This window comes from Rhinolophus hipposideros, assembly GCF_964194185.1.
Source record: "Rhinolophus hipposideros genome assembly, chromosome: X".
In the NCBI taxonomy this organism is placed as follows: Eukaryota; Metazoa; Chordata; class Mammalia; order Chiroptera; family Rhinolophidae; genus Rhinolophus; species Rhinolophus hipposideros.
The window spans coordinates 102,367,174-102,380,389 of NC_138046.1; the positions used below are offsets into that span (position 1 = coordinate 102,367,174).

The window sequence follows — 13,216 nt, forward strand, 5'->3', positions numbered from 1 at the left end:
CAGCATTTCTTATGTTTTTCGCATGCTCGTTATTTTTCCTTTGCTCCTGTCACAGTTTCCCAAGGTGAAGCCCGTATCATCAACCCCTGGAAGTCCTTTCCTGCATTCTTACCTGTCTTCAATCTCCATAATATCTCAAAAGCCTACTTAGTAAAGCTTCTCCTCTGCTTAAATTCCTTAGTCATTTCTGCCCTCTGCAGAGTCTGATCACTTAGGCCTACAATGATTTTTATTACCTGACCCTATCTGTCTCTCAATGCTTATCTTCTATTAGCCCCCTCATGTCTCTCAACCTATATTCTATTTCTGTAAGCCATTTCTGATACTCTGTATGTCTTTGTACGTGCTATTCATGTTACTCAGAATATTCATGTTCATCGTGCCTACTTGGAAAACTCAGTTCACATTTTTCTCCATGAGGCTGTTTTTTTTCCATAGTGATGACCATTCCCTTTTTTGTGCCATCTCTGTACCATAATTATGCCCCTATTGTTTGGAAGGAAAAGAGTCTGCTAAAAAGTAGTTGCCCAGAAAGACTATAATTATGATGTCTGCTTTTCTATCATGGTTTGAAAATGGAGTATTTAATTTAAAGTGTTGATAGTACATACTTGGGGGGTAATTTTGGGGAAAAGTCTATGTTATGTTAAAGCTTATAGAATTAAGAAATAGAGATTATTTATGAAGAAGAATATGGATGAAAACATTTTTGATGATTCTAGCTTCTAACTTTATGATTGCTGGATCAATAGCATGTTTAAAAATAATCATAACTTCAAATGTAATAGAAATCATTTCACTAAGCCTGCTGTCAACAATTGTTGCTCATGAAGCAATGATTACAATTATTAGCACTTTGTGTGCTCCTTATAGTTCCAAAAACGATACATAATTTGTATGTAATGTTATCCCTATTTCACAAATGAAAAAGCCAATGCATAATGACGTTAAATCCAAGTTCATGTAGCATGCAAGTGGCAGAGCTGGGACTGGTACCCAGATCTGTGTGATGCCTCAGTCAGGGCTTTCTCTTAATCTCTCAGTTTCTTAGGAGAAAATTATTATATGACCTTGAGAAAATTGTTGCAAGGGAAATATATGCAAGTATGTTTATAATTAGAAATTTTATGCATTCTTTATGCAATCTTTATGATGAGAAATGTTAATTCTAATACCTGTGATCTAGAGTGAACTCTGACCTTTTTTTGATCTCTGAAAAAAATTTAAACTTTACACTATAGCACAAAGTTTTTTAAAAAAAAAAATACTTTTTTTTAATTTGAGTACCCAGAAAAGGACACAAATCATAATTATAGCTTGAGCACTTCACAAAGGTAACATCCATAATTCCACACCCAGATGTATAGATAGTATGTTACCAGTAATCACCAAGCCCCCAGCAAACCCTATCATAGTCACAAAATTTTCCCACCTCCTCAAAGATAACCTGTATCCTGATTTATAATACCTCAGGTTAGTTTTATTTTTAACTTCATGTACATGGAGTGGCATATTATATATAGTTTCACAACTGACTTTTTAAAGTCAATATTATGTTTGTGAGATTCCACCATGTTGCATTTATCATTAGTTCATTAATTTTCATGGCTGGATAGTATTCCATTTTGTGTGAAGATAGCCCAATTTAATTATACATTCTACTAGTCAGGAAATTTGGGGTGTTTGCAGTTTGGGACCATTATGAACAATGCTGCTGTGAAAATAATTGTACATGTCCTTTGGTGAATATGTGTATGCCTTTGTATTGGGTACACAACTGGGATTGAAATTGTTAGGTTGTTGGGTATATGTATATTTAACTTTGTGAGTATTACTATGAAGTTTTCCAAAGTTGATGTGTAAATTTATATTCTCATCAGTAGTGAATAAAGGTACAAATTGCTTCATATCCTCTTTAATACTTGATATTTCAGATTTTTATTTGGAGCCTTTATGGCGGCCTTGTAATGGCATCTCTTGTTTTCATTTGCACATATTGATGACTAAGGAGGTTAAGCACTATTACAATTGTTTACTTACTGCCTATTTGAAAAACCTAATTTTTGGAACATCTAGTTTTTGATTCGATTGTCAGTATTTATCTTAGTGATTTGTTGCAGTTATTTTAAGTATATATATTCTGAATTTCAATCCTTTGTTGATTATCTGTATTACTATTTCTTTTTTTTTAAACTAGATGCCTTGCCTTTTGACTCATTAATGATAACTTTTGTAATAAACAAAAGTTTTAAAATCAGTGTATTTCACTTCAGTATTTTCTGTTATGGTTAGTGTATTTTTGTTAAAAGTTTTAAAAATAAAATTTCCTACTCTAAGACCCAGAAGATATTCTCCTGGATTGTCATATGGGGACATTTTTTTCCCCATTTAGATCTAATTGAAATAGCATGATTTATAGCAAAGACCATTCTGCAGTGTCCCCTTTAATAAAATGCCTATATTTGCATGGGTCACTTTATGGATGCTAGTAAGTTTTGTATGTGCATCTGCCTATACTTATACCAATACCACATTGTTTTAATTATGATACATTTTGATATCTGGTAGTATGGTAAAAGAAAAATTGAACCAGATGGTAAAACAGGCAAGGTAGAGTTTATTCAAGACTATTGCAATTAGAAATCAAGACCATTGCTATAGGGAAGAGACAACTCAGTTCCACTGAACTCAAGGTGGGAAAGTTTGTTAAGAGCTGGGATGAGGTAGCATAAAAGCAATGGAAGACGTTATGGTTATGGGATCGGATAGTTAATGTGATTATGCCATCTGTGTTTGCTAATTGTCCCTTATCAGAGTTAGCCTCCTACCCTCCCATGGAGTTTGGGACACAGAGGCACTTTTTTACTTCATAATTACATTTCAAGGGGATGGCTCCCAGGTTCTTGAGAAAGACATTCTTGGGTTGTGGAATATTTACATCTCAAAGGGGCAGAGAAAAATTTTATAAATAAAAGTTTTCTAGTGTATGTACTCTAAGAAAAGGGCAGTTGGGCTTATACCGTGTTTTCCTGAAAATGAGACCTAGCTGGACCATCAACTCTAATGCGTCTTTTGGAGCAAAAATTATAAGTAAAATAAGACCAGGTCATATAATATCATATAATATTATAATATAACATAATATAATAGTATAATATAATACCAGGTCTTACATTAATTTTGGCTCCAAAAGACGCATTAGAGCTGATTGTCTGGGTAGGTTTTATTTTGGGGGAAACTGGGTAGTCTAGAGTTTAGTCAAGCTGAAAGGAACACTAAATCCGTTTTGGTCAGTGTAAGCTCTTCATATTTGTTTTCTCCTTTTTGAAGATTATTTTGGCTACCCTTGTTCATTTGCATTTCCATATAAATTTTAGATTCAGCTTGTCCCCCTCCCCAAATGTTATGGTCTTAATTGGATTTCATTGAATATGTAGATGAATTTGTGGTGAATTGATATCTTTATTACATACAGTGTTTCAATTCATGAATATGGAATAGCTTTCCACTTATTTAAGTCTTTTTGTTTTCTCTCAGTAATGTCTTGTGTTTTTCAAGATAGTGGGTCTTAGACTTTTTATGAGATCTATTCCTAGGTTTTTGAAATTTTTGCTGTTGTTGTAAATGCTATCTTTTAAAATTTCATTTTCTATTTGTTGCTGATATGGAGAAATACAACTTGATTTTTGTTTCTCGGCCTTGTATCCAGAGACCATGCTAAATTTACTTACGAATTTAAATAGTTTATCTATAGCATCACTCAGGTGTACGTGTACAGGTTGTTTGTGAGTCATGACAGTTTTACTTTTCCCTTTCCAATTATTCATTTGGTTAATTTGTCTTGCCTTATTGTGCTGTGTACTTTAGTACAATGAGATTATTCTTACTACCTGCTTCTCATTTTAGGTCTCTGAGGTGAGGCTTTTAGTAAATTACCATAAAGTATGATGTTTCCTGCAGGCTTGTTGTAGATGCCTTTTATTCCTAGTGTTCTAAGAGGTTTCATTATTACTGGGTGCTGAATTTTATCAAACCTTTTAGTCAGGATCACTTGAGATGATATTCGTTTTCTCCTTTATACTGTTAATATGTAAAACCACATTTCTTTTACATATTAACAGCATAAAGCTAATTAATATTTTCTAGTATTAAAATAGTCTTGCAATGCTGAGATAAACAAACATGGATGATATAGATGCAATCCTTTCTATTTGTTGCTAGATTTCTTTGCAACATTTGCTAACATTCGATTTGGAGTTTTCCCGTTGTGTCCACGAAAGAGATTGTCCTATTGTTTTCCTTTCTTATAACATATCTGATTACGCAGCCTTGGGAACTTGCCATTTATGCCTGGAATTTTCTTCCTGGGGAAGTTTTAAATGAAAAATTCAATATATTTAATAGACTTAAGACTTTCTCTTTTTGATTTTCATTATTTGATTTATCTCCATTTTCCAGATTTTCCATTTTTTGGGTCAGTTTGAGTAGATTGTGTCTTTCTAGGAATTTTTCTATTACATCTAAAATGACAAATATATCCATATAAAGTTCTGTTCAGCCCAGAGAGTATTTAAGAATCTTTTTATTAGTTATCAGTGTTTGAAACTTAAGCAGTGTGATATAAAACTATGACTTTCTAGCTTCCTCGGAAAAAGCAAGTGATCAGATGATCCTTGGCGTGTTTTCCTGCATATTAACTTCAGTAGGAATCGAATAGCTCTGCCCGCTTTAACATGAGCCCTCCATTTGGCTACAGTCACCCCATCCCTCCCCGTCCTCTTACACCTAAATTATTTTGTGCGTTTTGTTATTTATGTACAGTAGAACTGGTGATTTCTTATAAATGGAATATTCCAAAGCCAACAGTTACAATGAAGCATATTTGTTTTTCTTTCCCTTGATCACAAATAAGACAAATATTGGAGCATTCTCCTGGTTTAAAAATATAAAAGTCAAAGATTTTCAACTCCTGTACAAAACATAAGTCATAATAGACCATAGATAACATATGAACACTTAGTAATTTTAGTGTCATGCTGACATGTTTCACTGTATTCTGTATTAAAATCCTGTTGTGCTCTAGATTTATCACATCTGGAAACAAAAGCTCATTTTCCATCAACTAGTCTCTCAGTCCTTATAATCAACAGTCATCTTTATAATTCATCACAGTTTTCAGAGCATTTTCACATTAGTGATCTCTGTCTGACCCTAACAGTAAACCTAACTTGGAGGGTATCAGGGCGGGTACTGTTGTCTCCATTCCACTGGTGGGGAAACTAAACCATGGCAAGATTTAATAATTTCCTGAGAGATATTACCAAATTGGGCAACAGTAGATGTGGAAAAAGAATTCAGGCCACCCAAATTCTTTAAGCCTATTGATGTTTAGCAGGTGAACAGATGCGTAGCTTTATTGCCCATTGTAAGTCATAAGGATTTAGAATTTGATGTAGAGAGGACAGGATTTCCCAGGTGCCTCTCACCTCCTGTGGGTCTTCAGATTCACCATAAATAGTTCTATTGTTACCATAAACACTGGTAGGCAGGTATTTAATGAAGAAGGAAAAGAAAAAGGCTTGAAGACAGTACTTGGGAGAAAAGCCCCATATTGATAACCACAGTGGTGGTATTTTTGACAATTAAGTTCGCGAGCTCATCCTCGTGCTACGTGCTTCATTTCTGAATATCACTAGGGTCACTGTCGAAGTACTCCCCTTGGGAAACTATGCACCGACGCCAGTGCGTAGTCCACCCTTCAAAGCCATTTTGGAACTCTTTTTCTGGAATGGCTATCAGAGCTGTCGTCGTATTGTATTACCTTTGATGTCATCCAGATGTCTTCCTTTCAATATTTCGTTTATCTTGAGATAAAGAAAGAAGTCATTGGGGGCCAGATGAGGTGAGTAGGGAGGGTGTTCCAATACAGTTATTTGTTTACTGGCTAAAAACTCCCTCACAGACAGTGCCGTGTGAGCTGGTGCATTGTCGTGATGCAAGAGCCATGAATTGTTGGTGAAAAGTTCAGGTCGTCTAACTTTTTCACGCAGGCTTTTCAGCGCTTCCAAATAGTAAACTTGATTAACTGTTTGTTCGGATGATAAAATCCATAATGAATAATCCCTCTGATATCAGAAAAAGTTAGCAACATCATAGCAACAAGTTTGCGAACTTGTCAGACCGTGTGTGTGTGTGTGTGTGTGTGTGTGTGTGTGTGTGTGTGTGTGTGTGTATTTTATCTTGCATGCTCTCCTGAGTCAATGGCATCATTGAAAAGAATGGTCTTGTAGCTGGACGGATCTGAGAATAAATCCCAGGTCCTCAATCATGTGAACTGTGTGGTCTTGGACAAGTTGCTCAGCGCATCTGAGTGTCGGTTTCCTCATCTGCAAACTGAGTCTCTAAAAGTGACAGTCATGAGTTCCTTGAGTTAAGTCAGGAGTTATTACGGGGTCATTTAAATATTAGTGAGAATGATTTTTCAGACAAACCTCTAATAAGTGTTTCCTAATACATCAAAACATGTTTTGTTTTGGTTTTCTGCCCTGGACCATATGGTAGACAGTGAAGATATAAGGCATGCCATTTTATACTATGCCTCTCCAGTTAACAGTCTGTAAAAACACACAAAATTGAGAAGAGCATCATAGACTTGGCTAAACACTAGTCACTAATATTTTGCCTCATTTCTAGCCTCATAATGGGTTTTATTTTATCTCTTTCAATGAGTTTTTTGATGTTATTTCCATTTTACCTGTGGTAAGATGAAGTTGCTTATCCTTTCTAACTGTATAGTTGTTTATAAAGTAAGAAAGAAAAATCAAGAAATAAGTTATTTTTCAGAAGCTTCATTTCACATAAAATTCATTTAACTGGGAAGCATATTCCAGGGTCTTAACCTGCAATAAAATGAGATGGGTTGCTTGCTGCCTCCCTCGCTTATACATTCCACTTGCTGCGGCATTGTGTGGTCCACGGCACATAATTGCTTCTTCCTTAGTGACATACTCCTGGGAACACTTTCTCTCTTAATGCCATTTGTGATGGGCACAGGTTAGCTATCACATTCTATCCCTGGCTTCAATAAATTCAAGGGTCAATGTACTTAAGTTTTATCTCCCAGGCTTGTCAAATTTTCCTCAATTGCCTTTCTCCAAATGTTCTTTCGATAGCCATTTTTTACTTTTGCTTTGAAAAACCAACTCAGCCAAACAAAGGAACTCAGATGAGAAATGTCCTTGGCATGTATAACAATAGGCAGTGCAAATTCAATGGGAGAGAAAAATCCTCTCCATTTTGAATCTGAGCATAAATGATAATGGAGTTGTGATTAAGCCCATGAAAATGTGTTAGAGTAAGTGAACTGACCTTTAGCTTCTTTTACTGCTGCAACAAAATAAAGACATAAATAAAAATTAATTTCTTATCACTTCATGAGATGTTATAATTCATTTTTTATTTGTACAATGTGGTTTACCTAGCTTTTAAAACTATGCATTACTTTTAAATGCTCAAGGGATTCATGTAGTTAAATGGGAACTCAGACAAACACTGATTTTTTTTTTTCTTCCTCTAGGGAAGAGGTTTCTAATTCTAATGTAGTGATTCTTTGAAGAAGCTATCAGCTAGTTTCCTGTCAATCCCACTCAATCCAACCCTTTACACTTGTGTAACAATTTGGTTGCAACCCTTCAGGCAATGATAGGAACCTGCATCTTTGAGGAATCATAGAGCTGACTGATAATCTTCCAGTTGCTTAACTCCACACTTTGTAATTCAAATTATGGCCAATATTCCTAAGCAATAAACAAATAAATCCATAAATTCAAGCACTATGTACATCTTTTTATATTTGTGCACATGGCGTTGCAAAAATCTGCCAGTGGGTAGACACATACAAGCCATTTCTGATTTACTTATCTAATTTTACTAAGATTAGTAAAAAGCACCATGCCCACATTGTAACAGAAGTGACTTAGATTCAGTTCATTGGGAGCTTTCTCAGAGTAAGATAGCTTTAAGCAGTGGAATGTGTTACTAAAAGGCGTGTGTGCTCTCTTGTGTTGGAAATCTTTGAAGAAGAGTATACTTGAAGTTTAAACATCTGTTTGTAAAGATTTCATAGTGAGTAGAGTAAAATAGATGATCCTTGGTAGTTCTTAGAAGATTTGATGTAAATACTATGATGAATCAAAGGGTAAATAACCACCAATATTTATGTAACTCAGTTCAAATGAAAACTGCTTTCCAATATGTAATCTTGTTCAATATTTGTAGCAATTCTTTAAGGGATTGGTATGGTTATTTTCTTTGAGAAAGATGAAATAATTTAGCCACAAATTTCCTGGAAAAGTCACTTGATTTCATTGGGGGTGTGTGTGAATAATAATACCAATCTGTCAAAGAATTGCCAGAGTTATTCTAAGGAAGTTATGTATTTAACATATTTTTATAATTTGAGAAGACATATTCATGTTGGTAATCTAAGCAACTGCCTGACCTAAGACGTAAATCCAAGTTGTTTGGCTCTGGACACTTTTATCTTCCCCACATAAAAGCGTTTGTTAAGTGATAACATTTATATTTGGGAAGTTGAGTCACCATTAATTATTTTTAAAAAATTACTCTATTTGAATAATTTTAATTAATTTACTCTGGCAATTGAAATGTATTCTCTAAAATTTCCCCACTGTGACAAGTACATCTTTACTTTGACAGCTTTACTTATGTGAGGTATTTTGTGATGCCATAGAATCAGCCTCTCTTAAATATGCCTTTTGTATCAGTCTGCTCAGGCTGCCATAAGAAAATAGCAGACAGGTTGGCTTAAACAACAGACATTTACTCTGTCATAGTTCTGAAGACTAGAAGTCCAAGATCAAGGTATCATCACATTTGGTTTCTTCTGAGGCCTCTTTTCTTGGCTTGCAGATGACTGCCTTCTCACTGTGTCCTCACATAGTCTCTCCTCTGTGCCCACAATTCCCTGGGTCTTTCTGTGTGTCCAAATTTCTTCTTATAAGGACATCGGTCAGATTGGATTAGAGCCCACTCTAACAGCCTCATTTTAATTTAAAGGAAGGCCCTATCTCCTAATACAGTCACATTCTGTATAGAGGGGGACAGGGCTTCCACGTATGAATTTTAGGGCATAACCGTTCAGTCTGTTAACATCTCTATTCTGTTATTTTTGGCACATAGTATGTGTTCAGTTAATATTTGTTAAATTCATGAATGATGAATGAATTGGAGATTACCATTAACTCTAAGTTAAATTAAATATTGGCTGAATCATAAACCTGCTTAATTAATTATCAAAATCATCCATTGTAATTATTCAAATACAAAGGACACTTTTCATGACATTCTTGAAATAATTGTCTTAACTGGGTTGGCTATATACCTAAAATAATATTTATTATTAGTCTTGCTTGACTAATTCTTTTTCATGTAATGAAAAAAAAAAACTACGGTGTAAAGTGTATCACATTAATGTATTTTGCAATCTATAAATTTAATAATCTTAAGCAACTTAGTATATGGAGGTCTTTATTAGGATTTCTTTTATAAGATGTTCTCTGCAGATAAATTGTAAACATCCATCTATAAGATTGTAAACCTAAGATGCTACTTCGGCGGACACTTCATTTGTGTGTATTGTAGCACTAGAGAGCAGGTGCTATTTGGAAGTCTCAGTTCATTTTCTTTCATTTATGAAGATGATGCTTTGGTTTGAGTTTATCTCTTCCCCCTTTGACTCCCATCCCCACTGGGGTTGAATGGCTGCAATAAATATCCCACAATTTGCCCTTCTAGATTACATCATGAATTAGGTATATGGTGTAGTTTATATCTGAGGGGTAAGGTTTTCTCTGTTTGAAGCTAAATATTTTTCACTACAAATCCATTAATAGATATGTTACATGCCTTTTTACCTGGTGCATATTGACACTGTCACTAGGAATTTCAGTAAAAGAACTTCTAATATGTTTTGGGGAAAAATTCCCAAATACTAGCTTGTAATAATTAAATGGCTAATATTGTTGAATTCATTGATTTATGTTAGCACATTTTCTGTGGACATCTGGCATTGCGATTTCAGTGCTTTGGCTTCTGTCATAAACTAATGTAATTTAAAAGGAGTAGAGAGTGAAATCATAAAAAAAATACAAAAATCAGTTACATTATGCTAAAAGCAATAACATTTTCATTGACATTTTGAAGAAAAACTGAGAACTCACTGTGACTGAGTTGCATATGAGTACATGATCATTTTAATACTGTAGTGAAATGTTCATTGCCTACTCCTTATTCATGCATGGGACTCCCTTTTTGAAAAGATGGCAAGTTAAACAAATTTTAGAAAAAATAGGTGGGTCTCCAAGCAACCTAGGCCTAGGTGGATTTTGTCATGCTGCTAATTACATTTGTATTATTTGAATCATATGTTAATATATTCTAGGTGGTTCAATCCAAACATGTAACACCAAGTAAGGTAGAAATTATGATGAGGATTATCTTAAATGCCAGACATAATTGTAAAACGTATGAGTTACAAACAAGTTTTCTAGCTCTAATTCTGTACCAAATAAAACATGCTCATATTTTGAGATAGTTCTAATTGTTTCTTGACTTGCACAAAATCATTGTATTTTAGTAGTATTTTTTTATTAAGGTAAATTGATATATAACATTATAATTAGTTTCAGGTGTAGAACATAATTCTATTTTTGTGTACAGTACAAAATAATCACCACATTACATCTAGTTACCATCCATCTAGTTTTAAAGATCCAATGGCTATGGGAAAATAAATCTCTTATTTATGAGAAAGTAAACAAAAAGTTGAAACTTTTTATGTTTATGTTACATATTAAAGTAGTGTGCGCACAAAGACAGCGGCATGATAAGGATCTGGCAGTTGGTACTCAGAGAATAGTATGATTTTCTCACTAGAATAGCTTAGAGAGATAGTCACTTTAAATGCTTTGTAATAATAATTTAAATAATTTTTTTTAAATCCGCATGTGGATATAATTTATCAATAATAATTTTCTTCTATAATCAGGATATGAACAATTCCAGTTATACCAGATGGCTTCAAATAAGGGTATTTTTAGGCATTCTGTTTGGGAGGCAGACTTTTTTTCTTTGGCCTGGGGAAGATACACATTTTATATATTATCATTGCAAAATCCTCTTTATGTCTTTGCTATCTTACATTTACTGTGGAGACATTTCAATCAGTGGTATGATAACCGCTTCAGACTTCTTGTAAGTGTTTTTGCTCTCCTTTTTTTTTACGTTTTGTTTTTATTGAGTTTCAGGTGTACATAACAACATAATGATTAGACATTTACACCCCTCCAGAATGATAACCACCCTCCCCCAATCTACTACCCCTCTGACATCGTATGTAGCTGTTACTATGCATTTGACTATATTCCCTATGCTGTACTTTACATTTTACATCCTGTGACTATATACAGGGTACCCCCCTCATAAGTCCAGTACCCATCTGGCACCCTAAATAATCTTTACAGCATTATTGACTATATTTCCCATACTGCATTTCATATCCCTGTGACTATTTTTGGATGACAAATTTGTACTTTCTAATCCTCTCACCTTCTCTCCCATTCTCATCCCCTCCCATCTAGCAACCATCAGTTTTTCCTCTATATTTATGAGTCCATTTCTGTTTTGTGTGCTCCTTTATTTTGTTCTTTAGATTCTACATATAAGTGAGATCATATGGTATTTGTCATCTAAAGTCAAGAGAAAGCAGCAACACTTATCTAATGATAAGCAGAAGCAGGAAGGGCGTCCTTTACAACTAGTATACACAGGAGACTCAAAGTTAGATACTTCCTCAAATCACCCCTGCCATTTTTAATGGAATTCAGTTAACAATAAATTGTTTGCTGATGTTACGGTGGGTTGTCTCTTCCTCAGGTACTGGGTGATCGATGGGCAAACATCTGTAAGTGGACAGAAGATCGCTGGGTTCTTTTACAAGATATCCTTCTAAAATGGCAACGTTTTACTGAAGAACAGGTGAGTCATGTCCGGGAAATTGTAGCAGTGAAAGCCATGGCAACATGTTAAATGAATAAATGAAAAAAATATGATCTACTTTAATCATTTTTATTTTGGGATTTGTTTGATTTCTTGCAGTGCCTTTTTAGTACATGGCTTTCAGAAAAAGAAGATGCAGTGAGCAAGATTCACACTAGTGGCTTTAAGGATCAAAGTGAAATGTTATCAAGTCTTCAAAAACTGGCTGTATGTATTATTTTAGCTTTCTGTAGTTTGTTTGTTTGTTTGCTTGTTTTTAATCCACTAGTCTATATTAACACCATAATTTCATCCTTCTTTCAAATCTTAAAGCAAACGTTCATTGTTTTTGCTTAGATCAGTCTATTTAATTACATCTAATCATTACTTTTTTAAATTAAAATAGGGAAAACTGGAGTGTCTTAGCTCGAGCTACTATAACAAAATACCACGGACTGGGGGGCTTAAATAATAGACATTTATTTCTCACAGTTCTGGAAGCTGGGAAGTCTAAGATCAAGGTGCTGACAGATTTGATTCTTGGTGAGGCCCTTTTCCTGGCTTCCAGACAGCACCTTCGTGCTGTATCTTCACCTGGTGGAAATGGGGGTGTCTCTTCCTCTTCTTAAAAGGGCACTAATCCCATAATGTGAGCTCTACACTCATGAGTTCAACGAAGCCTAATTACGTCCCCAAAACCCCACCTCCTGCTGTTATCACATTGTGGGGTTAGGCCTTCAACATATGAATTTTGGAGGGATACAAACATCAATTCCACAGGACATAGGTAGCTTTTCAACCTTGTTTTTTCAAACCAAATTGTACTCTTGAATATGTATAGAATACCTGGAATAAGCCTTCAGTTAAAATAAAAAATGTAACACGAAGAAGAACATGTGAAAGTTCCATAAAGTTCTCAGTAATGTAGTTCTAAAGTAATAGACTTAAGTAGATTCTCTGAGAAATATGAGAAGTACAAGAGATGATTATTCTCACATATGAGGGGCTTATACCCTAGTTTGGGAAGCAAAAAAAAGCGCTAAGCAAACCAAATGGCACTGATTATAAGTGCTTGTGTTTTGAGGAGTCGGCTTTGGCAGTGCACTAAGACATTCCAGTTTGAGTTGAACCTTACAGGATTGAAAAAGATCTCTTAAGT

At 34.7% G+C, this 13,216-nt stretch overlaps 1 protein-coding gene across 1 annotated transcript in view; it reads left to right on the forward strand.

Annotated features, from left to right (window-relative positions):
- Positions 1–13,216, forward strand: part of DMD (dystrophin) — a 2,022,175-nt gene that overhangs the window by 587,489 nt on the left and 1,421,470 nt on the right. Inside the window, exons 14-15 of the mRNA XM_081043053.1 lie at positions 11,956–12,057; positions 12,178–12,285. Coding sequence (XP_080899179.1) covers positions 11,956–12,057; positions 12,178–12,285 — 210 coding nt within the window. The remainder of the gene's footprint in view (positions 1–11,955; positions 12,058–12,177; positions 12,286–13,216) is intronic.